The sequence below is a fragment of the Apodemus sylvaticus genome, chromosome 1 (genome assembly GCF_947179515.1).
Source record: "Apodemus sylvaticus chromosome 1, mApoSyl1.1, whole genome shotgun sequence".
Lineage (NCBI taxonomy): Eukaryota > Metazoa > Chordata > Mammalia > Rodentia > Muridae > Apodemus > Apodemus sylvaticus.
This window is the reverse complement of record NC_067472.1, coordinates 23,738,380-23,762,316: the sequence shown is the minus strand read 5'-3', so window position 1 is coordinate 23,762,316 and position 23,937 is coordinate 23,738,380. Positions and strand designations below refer to the sequence as shown.

Sequence of the window (23,937 nt, the reverse complement as noted above, 5' to 3'; positions counted from 1 at the left end):
CGTGACACGCCCCGCAGCCGCGGGATTCAAACTCCCGGAAGCGGTGTCCTGGCTGGAGCTTATGGTGGGTCTGACGCAGCGACGCGAGCGCGGTGTTTATCTCAGGTAGTGAGTGGTCCAGCCCTTGGCCGGGGAGGGTGGGGGAGGACCGCCGGGGGCCCGCAGCCCCTGGGCAGGACTGGATCTCACAGGAGGAGCTTCGGTGAGCAGATCGCGCCTCAGGACTCTGACTCCGCTCGCTGGAATCGCTGGAATCCATGCTGATTTCCTGAGATACACCGCCGAGTGCCTGCCGACGTCCGGCGGTCTTCCTTTAGATTCCTTTTATCTTTGCGGTATTATCACTTTCTTAATCGAGAGGTTGCCGAGAGGCCAGGGACCTGACCCAGCTCTCTCAGGTCTCCCGTGCCTTCAGCCTTTGCTATTAGCAAGCGCTTCTCTTTGCAGTTTTTATTTTTCCTGCCTCTTTCCCGGCCCCTCGTAGATTTGTGAGATTTACTGAACGGAAATGCTTCTTTAGTCTCCTTCTGACCAGAATGACTTCGGTCCCTTCAGACCAGTCAGAGATTTTCATGCGGCTGCCTTTAAGCGCTTGTAAACTCACCCCCGCCCCCCCCCAAATCAAAATACAGTTCTTTTGAACAGTTGTTGATTGCAAAAAAAAAATGTTGGGAGAAGATAGTATTGACTCCTAACTTGTGTATGTGTGGTGAGTTCTGTGTTCCATATGAAACCTAAGAGAGCGCTTCCTGAAGGAGATGCGCTAGGGCTGGGTGGGGAGGTTCCTGTGGAGGAGAACTTTATGATAATGAAAAATAGTGGGAAAGGAAGGACTAGGTGGGAGTAGGGTTGGAGATGAGGAAGAGTGTGTGCCGGGTCAGTCTAGACAAGTCAGGAACACGAGTTTTTAGGAATCCTCTCCAAAAGTTAGGATGCCAATGTCCTGAGGGTATTTTCAGACTATGTTAAGTCCTCCTTGTGACGTTAGCAGAAGCTCAGGGAGAAACTTGTGGAATCAGGTTCCTAAGACACAATAACTGTGCCTTTGAACTAGCTATTTTATTTGGTATTTGTCAAGATAATGGCCAAAACTCCAGGTTGAATGCATTAATATAGATTTTGTTCAAGTTTGCTTATACAGTTCCATTATTTTTAGGCTGATTTTATACAGGACAACCTCACACTCACCACCCTAAGTAGATCTCCTTGTATTGGTAGCTTTCATGACTATGATCATTCCTCTTAGTATTAATTACAGTTTGAGAAGATGTGAATCTCTTCTTTTGTTGCATTGCTGTTGCCTGCAGCTCTGTACAGAAGGCTTCCTGGCGTCAGGATTAGGTTGTCTCCTCTCTCTCTCCTGTTGCTTTAGCCAGCTTGATTAGGTTACCTGGTAAAAAAAAAAAAAAAGGCTTTGTAGTTAATTTTTGTTGTTTTTTTTTGTGCAGCCCTAGGCTGCCCTCAGTCTATGCAAATGAGGCTGGCTGTGACTTCCTGGCTCTCTTGCCTCTGTTTCCTGAGTGCTAGGATTATTAGCATCCACCACCACAGCTCTGTAGTAATAGTTGAATGAAGTAAAGGTCTCATCTTCCTTTTGATTCCATAATCACACTGCCATCATTTTTATCTCAGGGCATATGAGGTAGAAAAATGTTTGTTTTTTTAATCTCCCTAATGGAGAGTTATTTTATACATTATTTATATATACAGGATATTTTACTACACATCTGCATGCCTAGAGTTTGTATTCTACTTTTGCTTCTAAACTCCATCTGGTACTATGTGAAACTTAGCCTTTCATTTGCCCCTTCATTTCTTTCACCCCCAAATCTCTGAGAACTATACTTTTTGCTATAAATGTCTCTCGCATTGGGTTTTCTCACTTTTCCTGCCATACTCTCTAAAGCTATTAAGCTAGAGTTTAACTAGACATACCTTCTAAAACAGAGGGCACATGTTGAGTTCATAACTATAAACTAGGAATTAGAGTTTTCATTCTTGAGTATGATATCACCTTGAAAGTATAAGGCCTGGGGACCCTTCCACTGATTGTAAACAAAAACTTCTGATAATTGACAGATGCCTATAACCCCATTACCTGGGAGGCTGAAGCAGGAGGATTGAGAGTTTGGTGCCATCCTGGTTACATAGTGAGTTCCAGACTAACCTGGGCTCCATTGAGAGATCTGTTCTCAAATAACAAATATAACAGCAAATATAAATAGGCAGATTATCATATTTCTAGAAGGTGGATATTGCCCTTGTGTCTACCACTTGAGAGTTTTAGATTCATTATAACACCCTAAAAATCTTCCTCAATTTTCTTTCTGGACCCCACTGATTTGGATAAATCACTTCTATTTAGAGCAGAGTACATTTTAAGGTCTCTGCCAAGCCTGAGATATGCAAATTTAAACTCAGGCTTCAAATGCAGTTGAATTTTTTAAAAAATATTTTTATATTTTTTCACAGATCATTTCAAAGATGTCTTCGAGAAGTCCCAAAGATTTAATTAAAAGCAAATGGGGGTCAAGGCCTAGCAGCTCCAAGTCAGACACTGCGATAGAGAAATTTAAGGGAGAAATTGCAGCCTTCAAAACATCCCTGGATGAAATCACCAGTGGGAAAGGAAAAGTGGCTGATAAAGACAGAAGCAGACTTTTGGAGGTAAATGTTCCTTGAATCCTTTAAGGTGGACACAGTCTAGAAAGTAGTGTATGTGGATTTCTGATGCTACATTCTTATTCTTCCCATTGTCCTGGCTTAACCTGTTCTTTTTAGTTCTAGAAAGTTGATCTTGAATTTGCAATCTTAAATTCCTGTTTTGATTTTTACTAACCTTTAGACATATGTTAGTTATTGCTAATTCTCTTTTAAAATGCAATTGAATATGTGTTTTGAGCTTATCAGGCATTAAGTTGTTTCAAAAATAAGACATTATGATTAATAGTTTTGTATCTTATATAATATAATGTGCCATGGTCTGTTTTATTTTTTTTCCCTCACTTTTAAAAGATTTATTTTATGAGTGTTTTGCCAGCATGTACATGCATCATATGCATGCCTGGTGCCTACGGAGGTCAGGAGAAGGCATAGGATCCCCTATACCTGGAGTTTGGGTGATTATTAGCTACTATGTGGGTGCTGGGAATTAAATATGTTCCTTTGCAAAAGGAACAAGTGCTGAACTTGAACTTGAACTGAACTGCTGAACTAACTCTCCACTCCTAGACCCTCACATTTTTGTTGTTATTGTTTTGTTTTGCTCTTTCAGATAGGGTCACATGTAGTATAGGTTGGCCTTGAACTTGAGCTATATAGCTGAGGATGACCCTAAATTTGATTCCCCTGCGTCCACCTTTAAGTGCTATGATTATCTGTTATAACATTTCTTGTGGGTTTTTTTTTCAAATATTGAAAACAAATTAATAAACTAATTTGGCATTCGTTATGTAACTTTTTGATAATTTATCTTTTTAAATTTTATTTATTTATTTACTTACTTATTTTTAGTTTCATGTACATTGGTGTTTTGCCTGCATGCATGCCCATGTGAGGGTGTTGGATCTCCTGGAACTCATTACAGTTATGAACTACTGTGTGTGTGCTGAGAATTGAATCTGTGTCCTCTAGAAGAACAGTCCGTGTTCTTAACCACTGATCAATCTCTCCAGCCCATTTATCTTAATTATATTAATAGTATTGATAAAAATTTGTTATATAATATCAGTCTTTTGTATTGTTACAACACAGTGCTGTAGACTGGGTAATTTGAGGAGGGAGGGAGGGAGAAAGAGAAATATTTAGCTGCTAAACCCAAAAGCAGAGTACATCTGGTAAGACTCTTCAAGCTGGGTTATCACATAAAGAAGGCCAGGCAAGCATATGAGGTATGTGGAAGACCAGGGCTGAATTCATTTTAACTGGTAAGTGACCCATGACAACAACACAAGTCTACTCATGAGCTCTGGGCCCCCATGACCCCATCACCTCCAACACTGAGGGATGATATTCCAACAAGCTGTGTGGAAGATTGTATGACATACAGGCTTACTGTATGTATTATAATTTTTATTGACTATATAACTTGGAAGTGTTCTGTTTCCATGATTTTGGGGATACCAGAAGAATGCTACACTATTCACCACCCCTTTCCTTCCCCCTTTAAAACTACAGTTGAGGAGAAAATATGTACTCAAATATTACATGTTTTGATTTTTGTTTTTTGTTCACTAAGTATATAAAAACAAAAACAAAATAATCAAATTTATGCACTTAAAATCTCCAAATTGTTTATTCACTTCAAAGTGTTAAATAGTGCTAGCGTTTCCTTGTAAGTGTTTAGAACCCATTTTGTCTTTCCTGTTGGCCTTTTCCTACTGACAGTTGTTTTATCATCTTTCTCTTGGCCCTTTTCTGTTGGGCCACAGCCATGTGACAAGCCTTGCTTTAGCCACCTTCTACCACTCTTGATACAGATGCGTTCCCCCCCCCCTCTCTCTCTCTCTTTTCCCCACCCCCACCCCCCATTCAGTGTGTATACATGTTAACTGGAGCCCTTTGTGAAAGGGCTTGTGTGCCTGTGAGCTGTCTGAGCAGAGAACTGAACTTGAGCGTCATCTTGTATTCTCAGTCCTAATCTGGTAAAATCAAAGTTGATATGTGGCAAATACTTCTTAAGCAAGCGCTGTTGCAATATGCTGCTTAGCTGGATGTCTAACCTGGCTTAGTTCTAAGATTCTTCTTAGTTCCTATCTAGAAAATTCAAGTTCTTGAAGCCGAGAGGGAAAAGAATGTTTATTACCTCGTGGAGAAGGACAAAGAAATACAGAGACTCAAAGACCACCTAAGGTCAAGATACAGCTCTTCGTCACTGCTGGAACAGCTGGAAGAGAAAACAAAGGAATGTGAGAAGAAGCAGCAGTTGTTGGAGTCCTTATCCAAAGAGACAGATGTCCTGAAAAAGCAGCTGTCTGCCACAACGAAAAGACTTTCTGAACTTGAAAGCAAAGCCAGCACGCTCCACCTGTCACAGGTGCTAAACTGTCTTTAAACTGAGCTCTTTTCCTGTCTGGTACAACCTGTAATTCCTATGAGGAATGAGTATTTGAGGTTTGTGAAGTGATGCAGAAAGCCTGGAATACACTAAGTGCTTAATTAATCATCAAACCTCTGGTTCTTTTGCCATTTGAATAGTACTAACAATTAGTAATACTACCCATAGAAAAATAAGTTTGGTTGTGAGGTCTCAGTGGTGTGAAGCTGTATTGGTTACTTTTCTTGTTGCTGTGTTAAAATACTCCGATGAAAGCAGTTTAAGGGAGGAAGGGTTTGCTCTGGTTTCTAGACTAAGGGGATCATCCATCTTGGCTGGGAAGGAGGCCTGGCAGCTAGAACAAGAGGCCAGATGGTTGCATTGCTTTGGCACTCAGGAACCAAAGGGAGAACAAGTGAAGCCCTGCCTATAAAGCTTCAAGGCCTGACCCCAGTGACCCCCTTCCTTCAGCAAAACAGCAATCCTACAGGTTCTATAGCCTTCCCAAACAACCCCAGTGTCTACACAAGTCTTTCCTTACAGAGGCTTAGGGGAAACACCAAAAAATGCACAAACCCTAAAAAAGTAGGCTTTTCAGTTTGCTAGCTAGCCTGTGATTCTAGCCACCTGGTTTCCTCTATGGGAGAATGAAGAAAGGAAAGCTATTATGAAATTAGGTTTTGGAGTCTATGAAAACTATACAAATAGTATTACTATTTAATATTGTTATAGTTTCCCCAATCTGAAACTTTTTGAATATTAACAAGTGGAATAATTCACACATGACCTCACATAACTATCACAGCAAGAAACCAGGCACATTAAACAGTTTGTGTACAGGTTCTGTGTATACATGAAACAAATGGCCAGGTAGTGGTGGTATTGCATGCTTTTAATCCCAGCACTTGTGAGGCAGAGGCAGGCAGTCTCTGAGTTCAAAGCCAGCCTGGTCTACAGAGCAAATGCTATACAGAGAAATCCTGTCTTGGAAAAATAAATGAATTTTATATTTAGAGATGAGTGCCATCCCAAATATATCTCATTATGTATCCAAACTCCATAAAATACAATATAAACCATTTTGGTTCTGGTAAGTTTGAGAATCCTCAGCCTATTCTAATATAAAATGTAATTCTAGAAAAGACTATGTCTTGGACAGTTTGGTTCGTTTATTTGAAATAGCCTAGTTGAGTCTTTTTGATGAAAACTCAGTGGGCTGTTTGTAGGTGCTGAAGGTTCTGGGGACTGGGGATCCAGAAAATCTGAGAGTAAAATTAGATCTGAAGTCTCTGGGGTTTCTAGATTGCTTAGGACAGTGGTTTTCAATCTTCCTAATGCTGGGATTCTTTAATACAGTCCTCAGGATGTGATGACCCCAACCATAAAATTATTTCATTGCTACTTCATAACTATAATGTTGCTATTGTTATGAATCATAATGAAAATATCTTTGGATTAGAGGATTGCTAAGGGTGTTGCGACCCACAGGTTGTAGGAGACTATCCAGGGAATTTAGTGGTAGTTTACCGTACCCTGGTAATTCTCACCTGGTGTGGTGGTTCACCAGTAGTAGAGGTATGCTTGAGATGTCTTGAGAAATATTTTGTATGTTTATGAAACTAAATATAATGACATTTGTATTGTTACGTTGATGATATCAACTACTATTGGCTTATTTACAGAGTATGCCTGCAAATTGCTTCAACTCATCAATGAATACTATTCATGAAAAAGAGATGCAGCTGAAAGATGTAAGTTTTGTTGTTTTGTTAAACAGTGGGTAAAGAAGACTAACTTATATGTTCTTTAAATTTCATAGAAATTGGAAGCATTAGTAATATGACTTAAAAACAAAAAACAAATCTTATGAAGAGGCAGGAGAACCGAGTGTTTGACACCATAGTGTAGAGACTCGGTAGCTTGCAAAGCCCTGGGAAAAGCCTCCAACGAACTACCTTAGGGCATTCCTTTTCACCTGAATCTAACTTGTCCAAATCATTGTTTGTTATAGTGTATCTCAATTTATGCTTTTCTTTTTGTTTATCTACTTGGTATGTATTTATTGAATGAAAAGAATAAAAAGGAAGGAGGGGACTTTCCTGCTCCTAGGTACCGAGGCGAGAAAGTTTGTCGTAGATAAAGCATAGCCAGAGGCAGGGACAATCTGGCCGAGTCCAGAGTGGTCTTGACCCCAAGCCATGTGAGGAGAGGGGATAAGGGAGAGGGAGAAACCTGGTGCAACATCCAGGTGGTCAAAGGTAATAAACAAACAAACAAACAAATAGAAATTTAAAAAGAAAAGAAAAAAGAAGTAGGTAACCAAAAACATCTGGATTACATTGGGAAGAGCCTGTGAGGGAAAGGCAGCCCAGCCCCTGGCTTGAGAGTTTCAGGGGTAGGGGGTGGGGTTTGCCAGTGTTACAATGTTTGTAACTTGGATGGACTGAGGGATGCTGGGAGAGCCTGGAAGCGAGGCCCCTTTGATATGTTAAATAGTTACCTCCACTGTTGGGGAAGGGGTGAAACCTAACATTATCTTCCAATCTTTCTCAACAGTTGGAAAGTAAATAGGGTCTATGTATACCAGTAGTTCTCTAGAGTTAGACATGAGGTTACTTTAAATGTACCAGAAAGTTTTATTATTTCTAACTTATAAATAATAAGTAAGTTTTGTTGGAAATTGAATTAACTGAGGTTACAGGACTATCTGTATCTTTTCAAGTTTCAGATTAAAATATATGAAGTATAAAGTTGTTGATATAATTATTAGATCACCAGGTAGCTATTCTTATTACAGAAACATGATGTGTTTACTTTGATACCTGATAAGTATGCTCTTAAGAGTCCTGTTTTATTTAATCTAGTCTCTTGAAGTTTATTTGATTTCCAAAAGGCACAATTTAAGTATCTTGAGTATCTATACTAGATAGTTTGGTACCTTTATCAAAGTATTTACCTGGAGGTAATTGAAATAAACAAATTTTTAAGAAGTTATAAAATAGAATTTTTTCAGTGTCATCTTTTACAGAGAACTTTGCCCTTGCCTGTATTTAGGTAATTTACCTTACACACTTTCCATTTTCTCATCTTTTACTTCAGTCTTGTTGGATTTCCAGCCACTCCTTAAAAGGATAAAACCTTTTCTGTTTCTTCTGGCTTGGCCCCTCTGTTTACATAAGAAAGACACTAGTGCAGTAAAATCTAAACCAATTCACCTTTAAGCTAAATTTAAACTAAGCCCTGTCTGTGAATCTGGAAGATTTTCTTGAAATGTAGATTTTGAATAGTTCTGCATTTCCTGAATGCTGTTGATGTTGGTCCAGGGACACACAGGTTATTCCTCCCTCCTGAAAAGCTCTAGGCTGCTCAGCTCTTTGTCTGGTTTCTTGAAGATCTCCTCAGATCTTTGAGGAGGAGGAAAATTATCCTTGGGAGACTTGTAGAGCAGGAAAGAGACATTCATTCCTCAGTAGACACTGGTGCATTTGCCTATGAGAGCTTGGAAACTGTCTCAGTTCCCAGGCTAACACCTCAGGACACTTGTTCATAAGAATTAGTATTTGTTCATGTAAAACTAAGCTCTAGGAATGCATGAATATGCTTTCTAAAGTATTCAGTCACCATTTAGTTCTGCCAGACATTTCGAAATAATTACCTGATAATAATTATTGGATTTCTTAGACTTGTAAAAAGAGACACAAAGGCAGAAGGAGAAGGAGAAGTGCATCTGACCTTAGGGAGGAGCGTGTTTATTGGTGGACGGGTGTGTGTGTGTGTTTGTGAGAGAGAGAGAGATGATCTTACCCATGTGGATGGGTATATCTTCTACTCTGGTCACTTTAGATTCAAAGAGGTCACGGGGCGAGTGAAAGGTTCCTATAGCTTTTGGCTTCAGGTGAGTTGAAAATTCCAGGAGTTCTCAACCAGTCTTAGCTAGTGGAAAGCCCTTAGAATCTTTTACTGATATGGGGATCACCAACATAATAGCGAACCTGTGAGCTCCAGACCTAATCGGGCGCTTCCAAGTTAAGTGCTATCCCCCTCTGCATTTTACTATGTTGCATGGTGTTTTGGAGAGGGTGTGGACACACCCCTGTGGATGGTTGTGCCTTATATTTCACACCGCTCACACCTCGCAGGCAGATGAGATATCCCTGGAAAAGGTGGCTCAGCCTTTTTCAGGGTTGGGGGTTGAGGGGTGACTATCATGCATATATTACATTCCTTCCCATAGACCTTCCCTTCTGGAGTTGTCTTGCTTGATTACAAAGGAAGCTGGGAAGTATAAGCTTTCTGAAGGAAACGCTGAATAAGGCCATAAATATTATCAAATGCCAGAACTGTTATCATTTTTTTAGATAACCAGCAGAAGGTAATAAGACCAAGAAATGGTCTTAATGTTACAAAATTAGATTTTCAAACAACTTAGAGGAGATAGGTAACTTTTAATTTTTTTTAATTTAGAAGATTGTCTTAGTCAGGGTTTCTATTCCTGCACAAACATCATGACCACGAAGCAAGCTGAGGAGGAAAGGGTTTATTGGGCTTACACTTCCACGCTGCTGTTCATCAAGGAAGTCAGGACTGGAACTCAAGCAGGTCAAGAAGCAGGAGCTGATGCAGAGGCCATGGAGGGATGTTCCTTACTGGCTTGCTTTCCCCTGGTTTGCTCAGCCTTCTCTCTTATAGAACCCAAGACCACCAGCCCAGGGATGGTACCACCCACAGGAGACCCTCCCCCCTTGATCACTAATTGAGAAAATGCCCCACAGCTGGATCTCATGGAGGCACTTCCCTAACTGAAGCTCCTTTCTCTGTGATAACTCCAGCCTGTGTCAAGGTGACACACAAAACCAGCCAGTACAGAGATATAAATAGAAAGTTCTAAGAATGAGAATGATACATGTATCTCTTTTATATTCTTTACCTAAATTTAACCATTCATGACATTTTTAAGCCTGTTTTTGTATTTTTCTCTTACACCTTTCACCTATACACATATACAAAGTATTTTTTCCTAAGCCATACAAGAGGGAGCTGCATATGTCTGTAATTATTTAACCCTACCTACATATGTATTTCCTATACCTTAAGCAGGAACTTAGTAGATTTAACATGAACACTATACTTTTAGTTAACCTACCATCCCTAATCCAGTTTTATCAATGAACTCACATTTTTTTATTCTTCTACTACAGCTCCCATTTTGATCTATTTTGAAAATATGGTCCACAGAGTACTTAGCACATCCCTGGCCAAATATGGAGGACCATTACCCTTCCGCACTTCCTCAGTACTTCTTTTTTGTTGTTTGTTTAAGTTTAGAGTTTTCATTGGTATCTTAGATGGGCATGCTGAGTGCATGCCTCCTGTGTGTATAGATGAACAGAAAAGAATCGCTAATGTGACGCTGTCTCTATAAATGTAAACAAGAGCAGTGTTTATTGAGAGCGGTCTAGTCTGATCGTTGATAGTTTCCGAGAGGAAAGGGTGGATGCATATGAATTGGAGAGAAAAGCAATGTTTATTTAGCTCAGCATTGTGACACAGACCTGTAATGTTAGCTGCTTGGGAGGCTGAGGCAGGAGGATGACAATTCTGATGCTTCTGATGCATGGGTGACAGTTCTGTGCTGGAGGCCGGCAAGGCAGGGATAGAGACGAGAAGAGCTTACTTTGTTAAGCATCATTGCCGTCGTGTGGCTCTTAAATCTTTTCTTTAAAAAGATTTTTTTCTTCCAATTTTTGTTACATATAAATAGTATAAATAGAATCTACTGAGTCCATTCAGTGTTGCTTCTGGGAATGTTTTTAGTGTTGACCACTTGGTATTAGATAGCCAGGCTGCAAAAGACTGATTCCTCCCCAGCCTCCAACAGCCATTACTTGGCTATAAACTTAAATGTATTTTTATTCATATACTGCAGTAAAGTATCAACAGATTCATTTGAAAAACATTGAAGACCATCTGATGTAGATTTAAATTACTTGTATTGCTGCCTCTTAAAGATAGGTAAATATAAAGTTTGATAGAAAATTAGATATCTTTAGTATTTAATAATGCAATTTGCAGGTAATGAGATAGACACATGTGCTCTCACACAGTGTTCTTTTGTTTTGTTTTGTTTTGTTTGTTTGCTTGTTTGTTTGTTGAAATAGAGTTTCTCTGTAGAACAGCCCTAGCTATCTCAGAACTTGCTCTGAAGAACAGGTTGGCCTCAAACTCACAAAGATCCTCCTGCCTCTGTCTCCCGAGTGCTGGGGTTAAAGGTTGGCATCACTGGGCCCAGTGACATGGTCGTTTTTACAACTAAGTTTGAACATGAACTAGAAGTCCTCATGAGGACTCAGTTCAGAGGAGCTTGGCCAGTGTGAAAGAATATTAGGCTAAGGCACACATCATCAGGTATGTGTTTTTTGGAGCCCTTCACCCAAAACATTTAACATGCACATGATATCAGGTTTGGACGTGCATAACCATTTTGCACAAATAATTGTTAAAACTCTTTCCTGGTCTTTCAGGATCGTAGATCAAGAGGGAACAATTCTATCCTATTAGTCTGAACAAGTAGGTTGGGCAGGATTTATAATCTCATTGCATATTCATGTTGTGTTCCTAGTTCTAGACCTTCTTTCCCTCCCCATTAATAATAGGTTAGTGGTCTTTTCCAGCCAGCTTGTTGATGTATTTATTTTCATTTTTAAGACAATGTCTCATATAGCTCTGCTGGTCTCAAACTCACAGAGATCCTTTTACCTCTGTCTCCCTACTACTAAGATTAAAGGTGGGTACCACCACCTTGCTATGTAGTTATTTAGAGACAAAGTTCCATCACATAGCCCACATGGGTCTTTAGCTCATGGTCTTCTCTTAGCTGATATAAAGCTGGGGTTACAGGTTCCAGCCTTTCTCTTCTGTAGCTTTTCACTTGAATGTACCCTGTTTCCAATGGCAAAACTGTCCACCTTCCCTAGCAAAATTGGGTGAAAGGTGGCAAGGAGGAGTGGCATGTGTCTTCTAGGAATGGCTGGTCTGCCTGACAGACTCCTTTTATTTTGATTTGCTTAAGTTTCTAAGAGTCAACTAGTAAAGGACGGTTAGTGTTAGTACCAAAACTCTTTCTAAAAGTGAGATTTGAACAGCTTATTTCTGTGCCTGCCCCAGAGGCATTCTACCTAACAGGCAAAATTTATTCCCTGGAAACTGACTGTCATGTATTCTAAAGGGGTGTGGCATGCGGTGACTGCCTGTAAGTGACTTATAAGCCATAAGATTTTATATGTGTAGAAAAGACAATGTCATGGAGACCCTCCCCCCCCCCTTACATATTCTCAGTTCTGTGCTTTTTACTATGCTGTTAATTTTTCATTCACTATAAGGCTCTGGAGAAAAATCAGCAGTGGCTTGTGTACGACCAGCAGCGAGAGGCCTATGTTAAAGGGCTTTTAGCAAAGATCTTTGAGTTGGAAAGGAAAGCAGAAGAAGCCGCTGCTTCCCTCCCACAGCAGATGAAAAAGACTGAATCAGAAGGTACTGAGCTATAAAAGTGTTCTTTTGGAATAAGCCTGACATTTCCAACAGAAGTGATTCATCAAATTTAGACTTTTTTTTTAATAGATGTTATATGTGTTAGAAAGTAAAATAACATCGTGTCTTTTAAGCTTGAAGTAAGAAATAGCATTTGGCAAGTCTGTTCCCTTTCCCCTTGTTTTGAGATTAAGAGTAGACAAGCCATAGGTGAGAGAGTCATCCATCATGGGAATTATGGTGATTTTCACTACATGAGTCCCTTTCCCCATTCCCTCCAGAGATGATCTGGGTACCAGATTCCGTTTGCGGGGGTAGATGATGGATTGAGATAAAGTCTTGCTACACAGTCCTGGCTAGCCTGGTACTTACCATGTAGCCCAAGCTAACTTCCAATTTGTTTGTAACAGGTTATCTTCAGGAGAAGCAAAAATATGATCATCTCTTGGAAAATGCCAGAAAAGATCTAGAAGTTGAGCGACAAACCGGAACTCAGTTGCGTTTAGAACTTGATGAATTTCGAAGGAAATACGAAGAAGCTCAAAAAGAAGTTGAAGATTTAAACCAGCTGTTGAGTTGTCAGCGAAAGGCAGACATACAGCACCTGGAAGAGGACAAGCATAAGACAGAGAAAATCCAAAAGCTCAGGGAAGAGAGCAGCATCTTCAAGGGGAAACTAGAAGAGGAGAGGAAGAGGTCTGAGGAGCTCTTAGCTCAGGTGAGCGCGCCTGAGATCTCCGTACTTCAGAATTCAACCAAGGGTCGGGAAGTCCAGAGCATGGGGAGCTTGCGAGAAACAGAGGCAATCCTTTCTTCTTTGGGCATTCATATTTTAGCAGACCACGAATTGGTATCTAAATAGATGGCTAAGTTCAGGAAGACAGATAGACGGATATCTAAATAGATGGATAAGACAGGATGATGTGAAAAGAAAGGACAGGCCCATGGAGGCCTCAGAGAAGTGATGGTATTGGACAAGAGGATCGATGGTTCCCACCAATGATTTTCAGTGACGCTGGGGACTCCCTGTCAGTGGAGGAGATCACACTACCAAGGCTTGAGCAAAGAGGTAGACCGTGTGGGAATCCAAAGGCAGTGAGGGGATCCAGTCGGTTCCTAGGCTGCACTTGGTATGCTGATGTTGTGCCCAAGTATCTTTCCACTGAGCCTTCATAGTCTCCTTTATTTGGGGCAGCATGGTGTGGGGGTGTTAGAGCTGAATACTACTGTGACAGAAAGCCATCATGCACCTTTTGCTTGGCAGCATGGAGGAACAGAGAACGGTGGAGCCCATACTGCCGTTTCTGACTCCCAGCATTCACTATCAATGAATGATAGCCTCTGCTCGCCTCATGAGAGCGTTGTAAGGGACAACTGGGGAGGAATGTGAAAGCGCTTTGGAAACTCGGTAGATGCCAATGGCGGTTATTGCTGCTATAACGGGATTGTTAACATCCTGCACAAGTTGAGAGCTGAGGAAGAGTCAGTAATCCTAGCCTTTGCTTCCTTTGGCCTCACTCTGTTTACTTTGACTGGTAGGTATGAGTACTGATCTTTAGGGAAAGGCTAACTAGAAATAAGTAAAATTGGGGCTGGAGAGACGGCTCAGCGGTTAAGAGCACTGACTGCTCTTCCAGAGGTCCTGAGTTCAATTCCCAGCAACCACATGGTGGTTCACAACCATCTGTAATGGGATCCAATGCCTTCTTCTGGTGTGTCTGAAGACAGCTAAAGTGTACTCATGTATAAAATAAATAAAGAAATCTTTAAGAAAGAAAGAAGGAAGGAAGGGAAGAAAGAAAGGAAGGAAGAAAGAGAAATGAAATGAGTATAATTTTCCCTATCACTAGTGTAAAAGATGAGGCACCATCCTTCTCTGTTATCCTACTCTGAAATGATGCCGACACCAAGTTCTCCAGGAACAGAGGCCTGGTCACACATGGCTGCTCAGGGAACTCAGACAGGATGCTGCTGCTAATCCTGCTTAAGTAGGAAGCCTCAAATACTGAGCTGGGCCGAGCTGTGTGCTCAGCAGGTGCTGTCCTGGTTAGAGGTGGGATGAGTGATGGGCTCTTTGTCTGGGGAGGAGCAGGCAAGGTAATGCAGGCTGTCATTGTGTCCTCCAGGTCCGGATCCTCTACGATTCTCTGCTAAAGCACCAAGAGGAGCAGACCAGGGTAGCTCTGCTGGAACAGCAGGTACTTACTGCAGATGCTCGAAAGTTCATTCAGCTGCTAAAAAACAGCTTCCCCTGGTGTTTACACTGTTCTACAGAGAACCACTTGAGAGCTGTAAACCAGCTCACATCTGTAACTGTCCTTAGGCAGAACCGAGTCTTTTTTTTTTTTTAAAGAAAGGAGTTTGCCCCCCCCCACACACACACAGAGTCTTTTCTTTTTTTAAAGATTTATTTATTGTTATATGTTAAGGACACTGTAGCTGTCTTCAGACACACGAGAAGAGGGTGCCAGATCTCATTACGGATGGTTGTAAACCACCATGTGGTTGCTGGGGTTTGAACTCAGGACCTTCAGAACTGCAGTCAGTGCTCTTAACCACCGAGCCATCCCTCCAGCCCAGAACCGAGTCTTAGAGGTGTGGTGGCAGTTGTCCTGACAGGTCTTTCTTCAGTGGCTATAGTTCCCACTTCTAGCCTATCAGGATCTTTTCCCAGGCCAGCCTGCAAGTTCAAGCAGAGCAGACACCATCTATTCTCAGAATGTATATAGAAATTCTTAATATATTTCAAACCAGGGAATAGCCATCTTTCCCCCTCTTTTCCACATCTATCCCAAGTTCCAAGGATGTGAATGAATAAGGCCAAACAGCAACTTCTTAAGCTGCCTTGCGCTTGTCCATACCTTAGGCCTTGACTTTGCTAGTTCATAAACCAGTGTTTTAGCCATAAATTTCACTTACTAATAATCTCACTGTGCTCAGATGAGTTCTCGGTAAGAAGGCCTAGCAAGTTTTCTTGTGCTGATAAAGACTGTGAACATTTAGCGAGGAGAACGGGGCGGGATCTGCCAGCTCTAACTGCCTTGTCCTGACATGTCCCAGATGCAGGCGTGTACTCTAGACTTTGAGAATGAAAAGCTCGACCGCCAGAATATGCAGCACCAGCTGTGTGTGATTCTTAAGGAACTCCGGAAAGCAAAAAGTCAAATAACACAGTTGGAGTCCTTGGTAAGCTTTGAGTGGCTACTGTAACACCTACTGTTCATGCATGGATTTGGATTTATGGCAGGCTCGTCCCCCCTGGGCCTCTCATAGTGTCCCATGCTAGAGCAAACTGTGGCTCCTGCCCGGCCTCTGTGCCTGTAGGCTGCTGTCACTGAAGTGGGTCACACAGTGGGAAGGAAAAAAAAAAAGAAAAACTTATTCTTCATTCTTCTTTTCTACCTCCCCATGAATGCGTCAGCTCAGTTCCCAAGCCAGTAACATAGCTTAAAATGAACTTTATCTCTAATTGGTAGTTGCCTTCTATGTGGTGCCAAACCTTACAGCATCAATTGAGAACTCAGAAGGAGAGGCGTCGGGGTCCTTTACTCACAGATACTTTACTGGTATCTATGATCTTCCCCTACCCAGGTTGGGTGCTGCCATTCTAGAGGTGTCCAACAGTAGTTTGCGGGGGGGGGGGGGCGGTAGAAAAGAGGGCAGCATGACATTCTTTTTTTGGATTTCTAATGAATCTGTGTGCATTTATGCACCCAGATGTCCCATTAGTGCACATTCATATATTGTCTTAGAACTACAGAATATTTGGAAATGGGGAAATATTATAAATATAATTCCTAGTTCCTAAGGAAGAGGAAAAATTATTTGCTAAGTAACTTAAAACTTATATTAATAAAATAAATATCTTCATAACGTACTATAAAATATAAATTTTTAAGGTTTCCTGACTATTTTAAATTCTTTATTAAAAAAAGCAAAGTTCTCAAAGCTGTACAATGTCCTGCTCATCTGTGTGTGTAACCTGTCTGAGCTACTGAAAGTCTTCACAGCTCCCAGTTTCGTATAGGGTTTTGATGTTGCTCTGTTTCGATTTATGTTTTGATTTCACTGCCCAGGCTTAGTCTGGTCTCTCCACCTTCCCACCTCAGCCTCCCAGGTACTGGGGCCTTATTACATCTTTTTTCATTAAGTTACTTCTGTTTTACAAAGCTGGCAGATGGATTCACGTTCCTGAAATGTCGTGATGAGTCCCATTATTTTGTGCAGTGAATTTAAGAAAAGGGAAAGAAATGGTATCTTCCCTTTACAGTCAACTCTGTCTTTTAGCAAAGCCTATGTATATGAGCACTAACTCATTACGTCCCTGAGTAATTACATTATCCAAGTTATTTCCCACTACCTCGTATATTACCGTTAAAATACTGATGAGCAGATGAGCAGTGGTGGCACATGTTTTAATCCCAGCACTTGGGAGGCAGAGACAGGCAGATCTCTGAGTTGGAGACCATCCTGGTCTACAGAGTGTGTTCAGGATAGCCAGGGTTCCACAGAGAAACTCTTGTCTTAAATAAACAAAACGATAACAACAAAAAAAATATCAGTGAGCAGAAATCCAACATAAACGGTCTGCAGGGCTGAAGTCCACACGCAGAGGGTGTAGGAGGCAGGCCACACTGCCGAACCCTCAGTCTTATGGTTCATTTGACGTTTGTTTTGCAGAAGCAGCTACATGGGTTTACCTTCACAGAGCAGCCGCTCCCACTCCAGGGAGAACCTGAAAACAGAGTGAAAACTACCTCACCCAAAAGTCCCACCGCTGCACTCAACGAAAGCCTAGTGGAATGTCCCAAGTGCAGCGTGCAGTACCCAGCCACCGAGCACCGAGACCTGCTTGTCCATGTTGAATACTGCATGAAGTAGCAGAAACGGCCTCGCCTTTGTACTGAGAAAGTCCACACTGTAGTCTATGTTTGTTTATAGGCACTTTAAACCACACATTACATACAAGAAACTCCATCTGCCCTTGGCACTCTGGCATATGAGGGTGTCCTTGTGTTTTTCTGGCTACTTTGCATTTTCCTTGGTAGCGCTACCTCCTTGAGTTGGTTTGTCATCAGGCTACAGTGGCAGAGTGTGGTGAACAGTGGCTACCCAAACTTCTAGCACTTCACACTGTTCCAATGACTAGCACTTCACACGGTTCCAATACTTGATAAACAAGAGCTGTTTGGGTTATTGGTTCTGGCTTAAACATTTTATGCTTTGGGGGTTTTAAGAAAATCAGAAGGTAATTAACCATGGACCTTACTGTGCTGATATTTTGTATGTAAGTGCTTTGGATACTGACACTTCCATTTGATACCTCTTGCTATTGTAGAACGGTTACTAGAAAAGTTGGGAAGTGTTGTGATCCATAGTGCTGTTAAATGTTCTAAGCACAAGCAGGTTTTGTTTGAAGAATGCCTTTAAGTAGCTGTGTATTTCTACTCATTATCTGACCATAACGTTGACTTAAATTTCATTAGTACAGGTCAGTTTCCTAAAATGACAAAATGAACAAAACTTTAGCAAAACTATCTTGTCTCCTCATTTGATTTGCAGGGATTTTATTATATCATTTTGTTTTGTTTTGTTTTGTTTTTTAGCACTCTTAAAGATGGTGGGGCATTGTAATTATCAGATGTTTGTTTTCTAAATAGATATTTTTATATATGCTTTATGTAAACCAAAATGTGTTTTATTCCTTTAGATTTTCTAACATGCTTACACCTGAGCTACTATTTAGCAATATGAAGGAGGAAATAATAAAATTATTTAATAAGTTTTACTGTGTCTAGTATGTGTATGTATACATAATCTGAAGATCTCTAGTCACAGACTGGTGTTGGGAGTCTAGATTGACACACATTGTAAGGTAACAGGAACTGAGGAGATAGAACCATTCTGTTAGGGAGGTAAAGGAGTGGAGACTTTCTGGTGTCTCTGCTGAATAGATAGCAACTCTTGATCAGTAAATATTTTTCTGAGCTGTTTGTTACAAAGGCAAAGCAACAAGCCCGTGGAGGTATATGTAATTTTGGCTTTTGTATTTTGGGAGCATAAAAAAAATACACAGTTCTGTTATTGTAAATAAAAATTTGCCTTTGGAGTTAACAATCCCAGACTCCTAATATCTTCAACCACAATTGAACAAAAGATACAGAAATACTTCTCATGTAGATAGTTCATATTCTGACCCACAGTGCTATCTCAGCAACCACATATTTAATTCTATGTGTATCTGAAGAAAATTGCTCCCTTCGTAACTTGTAAGTAAGACATTGCTTCTGGTTTATAGATACAGAAAATGGCTTGCCTATTTGAAGTAGAGAGCAGGCCTTTGGTCTCTGCCTGTGTGGGTCAAGGGGTTCCCCTGGACATGTGCCAGAAGGAAGGGTTAGCAGCTAGGTAGACCCAGCAGGCCCTGAATTAGACTCCTGGAGTACATTTTTGTAGTCCACTGGAGTTTTTGAGCTGGGCATTTTCCTTGTGTGCTTCATCCACAATTCAGGCACCAATATGAAATGTACCTTGGGTAGATGTCAAGAAAAGGAACAGTTCTCTGAAGCATTCCCTGTGTTCACCAGCTTTTTCCATATATTTTCATTTGTAGATAATTAGAATAGGAAGAGTCTTCTGGTTTTCCAGGATCATGTTACAGAAGCAAGTATCTCACAAAAGTTTAAAACCTGAAAACCTCTGAAGGGTTACACACCGTCCTTATTCTTCACTGTCTACCTTTTTTATGTTTGGCCACTTGTACTTAGGCCACCGTTGGTTCTGAAGGACAGTGCACTGCACCAGAACCTGCTAGGTGTTGCATACATATTCCTAATTGCAGTTCTGTGAAGTAGTTACTGATCCCAGCACCATTCCGAGACTAAGCAGTTCACCCAGTGTCATCGCTAAAGTATAGGAAAAGTGTGGCGTCTCTACAGAAGAACTCCCTCTTCTCCATTATAGTGTTCTTTCCAACAAACACACCTGGGATGCCATTCCCTCTGGCCTTCATGCTATGCATGTGGGCACATATTTTGTATGTATGAGAGTTGCTGGCTTGGATATTTGTGCACACATTTACAGTGCTCACTGAGGCCAGAAGAGGGCATCAGATCATCTGGAACTGGAATTTAGGGTGTTGCAAGGTGTGTGGTTGGGAAATTGAACCTGGGTCTTCTAGAAGAGCAGCCAGTGCTCTTAACTACAGAGCCATTTCCCAGTCAACCAAAATGAATGAGTTTTGACACATACACCCTTTTAACCATCAGGCAAGTAGAGCCACAGACGACAGCACCATCTCTGGAAGTGTCTACTCCGGCTCCAGTCCAGAATCCCTTCCTGACAAGAGGCAGTCTCATGTCTGTTACCATGTATTGGTTTTGTCAGATCTTGAAAGTCACATATGTGGACTTGCATATTTGGATCTTGCTTTTTGACTCCATAAGTGCTTTCAGTGTTTTTATTTTTTAAGTTTTCATTACTTCTTTAAAAATGTATATGTTAAAAAAAATTTATATGTTAGCATACAAGTAATGGGTTTCATCACTGTATCTTCATACACAGGTACCATTCTACTTTTTTTTTAATCATTGATTTTCTTCCTCCAGATAGTCTTGCTGACCTCTTCTTTCACATGCATATATTGCATTCTCTCACTACCCTGTCTGAAGATATTTTCCTCCTCTTTCATGATGACCTGCACATGTATACATACATGCTCACCCTCATGCACACTTACATGCTCATATACAAATGCATGTACTTCTACCATGTGCATATAACTTTTTATAGCAGAACAATATTTCATTTTATAATTATAATTTAGTTTTCTGTACTTCTCTTGGCAGGAATTTGCATTGTATTTTGCCTGCGTGTTGTGGGATATTTGTTTGTTTGTTTTGGCAGTATGAGAATCAAATCCAGAGCTTTGCGCATGCTCTGTATGTGTTTTATTGCTGAGCTGCACCCCAAGACCCTTATGCAAATATTTTTGGGGGCCTATCTTTTCATTCCCATTAAGGAAATACTTGCAATGGGTAGGTATTTAAATAGGTGATATTTATCTTTACTGACAACTATCCAACTGTCTCTTTCAGTGACTGATGGAATTCTTTATGAATGAGTCTCAGGAAGAACCATATACACAGTGCAGTATACACAGTGCAGCATACACAGTGCAGTATACACAGTGCAGTATGCACAGTGCAGTATACACAGTGCAGCATACACAGTGCAGTATACACAGTGCAGTATACACTCTGCAGTATACACAGTGCAGCATATACAGTGCAGTATACACAGTGCAGTATACACAGTGCAGTATACACAGTGCAGCATACACAGTGCAGCATACACAGTGCAGTATACACAGTGCAGCATACACAGTGCAGCATACACAGTGCAGTATACACAGTGCAGCATACACAGTGCAGTATACACAGTGCAGCATGCACAGTGCAGCATACACAGTGCAGCATACACAGTGCAGTATACACAGTGCAGTATACACAGTGCAGCATACACTCTGCAGTAAATTCACTACTGATTTCTTTATGTCTCGACATAAGTAAAAGCCGAGGCCCAGGGGCAACTTTCCAGTCCTCAGGCTATGTCCAGCTGTCTGTTCCGGCATATCCCAGGCGTGTTTTAGAGTGGGAATGCTCTAATTCCTGCTTCTTGGAGACCTGGCAGATAATGAGATGGGGCAGCAACTGCCATGGAGATTAGAAAGAAGCACGTGTTCTCACAGGGAGCTGTTTTGTCCAAGAGGCATTGATACAATATGGCTGTATTCTCAACTTTTCTGTTGGTATAGTAAAATACCATGACCAAGGCAACTTCTAGAAGGAAGGGTTTATTTTGGCTTATAGTTCCGGAGGGATGAGAGTCTGTCATGCAGGGAGGCATGGCTGCAAGTTACAGATATGACTGGAAGCTGACACTTCACATTTTACCGCAAGCACAAAGCAGAGAGAGCTAACTGGAAGGGTAGCAATTCCATAATCTCTCAAAGCCTGCCTTCAGTGACACGTTTCCTTCAGCAAGGCTGCGTGGCCCCAGTCTCCCAAAACGATGCCGCCAGCAAATCCCGGAGCCTTGGGAGAACGTTTCTCCGTTAAATCACAATAGCTTAATTTTTAGATTTTTCTGAGAGAATTCTGAAACTTAAAATATGGAACCTCTCAATTTTTAAATTCAAAGCTAATGAAACATTAAGAATGTGGGCCAGGACAAACTAGCAGTTTGTGACTTTCCTGTGAAATGGCTGCATGGGACACAGGAAGAGTGACAGCCTGAGACGGGAAGGGAAGCCCAGCAGAGTCCGGGGTCCCTGCCTGCCGTGTGAGCGCAGAGCTTTCCGTGTCCACTTCAGTTTGACAGGTGCTGTTTGAGCTGCACAGCAAACACAGCCCTGCCTCCCTCTTCTTCCAGGCCACCTGCCACCTGGCAACTTTTAATGGCTGCATTTCTGAACAGAGCTGGCTAACAGCAGGCATTTCCTGATTTCCTCCTGTAACCCCAGACTCACACTGAAGGTCAGTGGTGGGAGGAACTGGCTCCAAGACCAACTTTGGGTCCAGGAAACTCACTCAGAGCCTTTGGAAAAATGCTGATTTCTAGGCCTCTCTCTGAATAATTGAGAGAGTGTTTTCTGGGGCCGCTTTGGGCATGACTGAAGATCGAAAACTAATTTAGTGACACAGCAGATCCCAGAGATGGAGTCACTTATACAAGGTCATATAGCCACTTTGTAGACGAGCGAAGAACCGAGGCTCTTCAAGGTAGCAGCTGTCCTGCTGGCTAGCTTAGTGTGTTGATCCCAGTAAAATTACTCTTTTGGAGACCTTGAGTATTTGGTTGTGCCAAATCAAGTCTACTCGTAGTGTGTATGGGCCTCGTTCACATTTTTCCTTTGTGCTCTAGTGATCGGATGGTTAAGTGGGCAATGCCAGGCTGGCATTCAACCGAACAGGTTGGCGTCGGATAGCAGCCTTCTTTCTCACCTTCCAGATGCACTCACTTAAAAGACATTACAGGCCACGCCACTTTTCGCCGTCCTCTGGTCCTCTCTCGCAGTCTCTCCACCACCATGCCTATATTCATTGTGAACACCAATGGTCCCCTCGCCTCCATGCCAGAGGGGTTTCTCAACAAGCTCACCCAGCAGCTGGTGCAGGCCACCGGCAAGCCCGCCCAGTGCATCGCAGTGCACGTGGTCCCAGACCAGCTCATGACTTTTAGCGGCTGGAATGACCCCTGTGCCCTCTGCGGCCTGCACAACATCGGCAAGATCCGTGGTGCCCAGAACCACAACTGCAGCAAGCTGCTGTGTGTCTGATCGCCTGCACATCAGGCCGGACTATTAAGACATGAACGCAGCCAACGTGGGCTGAAACTGTTCCACCTTCGCTTGAGTCCTGGCCACTTACCTGCACTGCTGTTCTTTGAGCCTCGCTGCACGCAGCGTTCTGTGTTTATCCACCCGTAGCGATGCCCACCTTCCGGTCAGGAGAAATAAATGGTTTAAGGGGGCGGGGGGGGGGTGGGGTAGATAGACTTACAGGTAAGCTCCCTGCCACAGTGTGGATCTGGAATGTACCAGAAAGGCATACGCAATAATGGATGGATCCTCGGAGTGTCGCTATTGGGAGGTGTAGATCCCTTAAAAGGTTGAGTCTCGAGAGAGCTTCAAATCATGAGAGATCTCCTTGAAGGGCCTGTGGGACTCTTAACTTGACATTTTTGTTTTTCTTTTTTAACATCTTGGCTATGAGGAGAGTGGCTTTGCTCTGCCACATGCTCCCAAGTATGATGTCCCGGTCTTACCACAGGCTCCAACACATGCTCCCAAGTATGATGTCCCGGTCTTACCACAGGCTCCAACTCATGCTCCCAAGTATGATGTCCCGGTCTTACCACAGGCTCCAACACATGCTCCCAAGTATGATGTCCCGGTCTTACCACAGGCTCCAACACATGCTCCCAAGTATGATGTCCCGGTCTTGCCACAGGCTCCAACACATGCTCCCAAGTATGATGTCCCGGTCTTACCACAGGCTCCAACACATGCTCCCAAGTATGATGTCCCGGTCTTACCACAGGCTCCAACACATGCTCCCAAGTATGATGTTCCGGTTTTACCACAGGCTCCAACACATGCTCCCAAGTATGATGTTCCGGTCTTACCACAGGCTCCAACACATGCTCCCAAGTATGATGTCCCGGTCTTACCACAGGCTCTAACACATGCTCCCAAGTATGATGTCCCGGTCTTACCACAGGCCCCAACACATGCTCCCAAGTATGATGTTCCAGTCTTACCACAGGCCCCAAAGCAGCAGGGCCTGGTAATCAAGACCGAAACACTCAGAGAA

The 23,937-nt window shown here is 42.1% G+C and overlaps 1 protein-coding gene, 1 non-coding gene and 1 pseudogene across 5 annotated transcripts; all 3 read left to right on the top strand.

Annotated features, from left to right (window-relative positions):
* On the top strand, positions 1 to 18,340 carry Cep55 (centrosomal protein 55). 4 transcript variants are annotated; one of them, XM_052186572.1, is made up of 9 exons: positions 1 to 105; positions 2,473 to 2,667; positions 4,760 to 5,035; positions 6,718 to 6,786; positions 12,415 to 12,565; positions 12,973 to 13,280; positions 14,689 to 14,760; positions 15,623 to 15,748; positions 17,243 to 18,340. In XM_052186572.1, exons 2-9 carry the CDS (start codon positions 2,485 to 2,487, stop codon positions 17,441 to 17,443), a joined length of 1,386 nt encoding a protein of 461 aa, XP_052042532.1. In that variant the 5' UTR covers positions 1 to 105; positions 2,473 to 2,484; the 3' UTR covers positions 17,444 to 18,340. The 4 variants fall into 4 exon arrangements, with proteins under 4 accessions (XP_052042532.1, XP_052042559.1, XP_052042549.1 ...); XM_052186589.1 differs by lacking the exon at positions 1 to 105 and adding an exon at positions 127 to 202; XM_052186580.1 differs by lacking the exon at positions 1 to 105 and adding an exon at positions 210 to 335.
* LOC127676527 (small nucleolar RNA SNORA42/SNORA80 family) lies at positions 15,787 to 15,916 on the top strand. Its single transcript, XR_007976000.1, has one exon. It is a non-coding gene; the product is annotated as a small nucleolar RNA SNORA42/SNORA80 family (small nucleolar RNA).
* Positions 18,341 to 22,652: 4,312 nt separating the features above from the next.
* On the top strand, positions 22,653 to 22,977 carry LOC127677337 (macrophage migration inhibitory factor-like; annotated as a pseudogene).
* The last annotated feature ends 960 nt before the right edge of the window (positions 22,978 to 23,937 follow it).

What these genes read in the sequence shown, in the direction of transcription:
- Cep55 (XM_052186572.1), top strand. Translation starts at nt 2,485, where the DNA reads ATGTCTTCGAGAAGTCCCAAAGATTTAATTAAAAGCAAATGGGGGTCA. An exon ending in GCACGCTCCACCTGTCACAG is followed by an intron (nt 5,036 to 6,717) that starts GTGCTAAACTGT and finishes GCTTATTTACAG; the next exon opens with AGTATGCCTGCAAATTGCTT. An exon ending in CTGAGGAGCTCTTAGCTCAG is followed by an intron (nt 13,281 to 14,688) that starts GTGAGCGCGCCT and finishes TGTGTCCTCCAG; the next exon opens with GTCCGGATCCTCTACGATTC.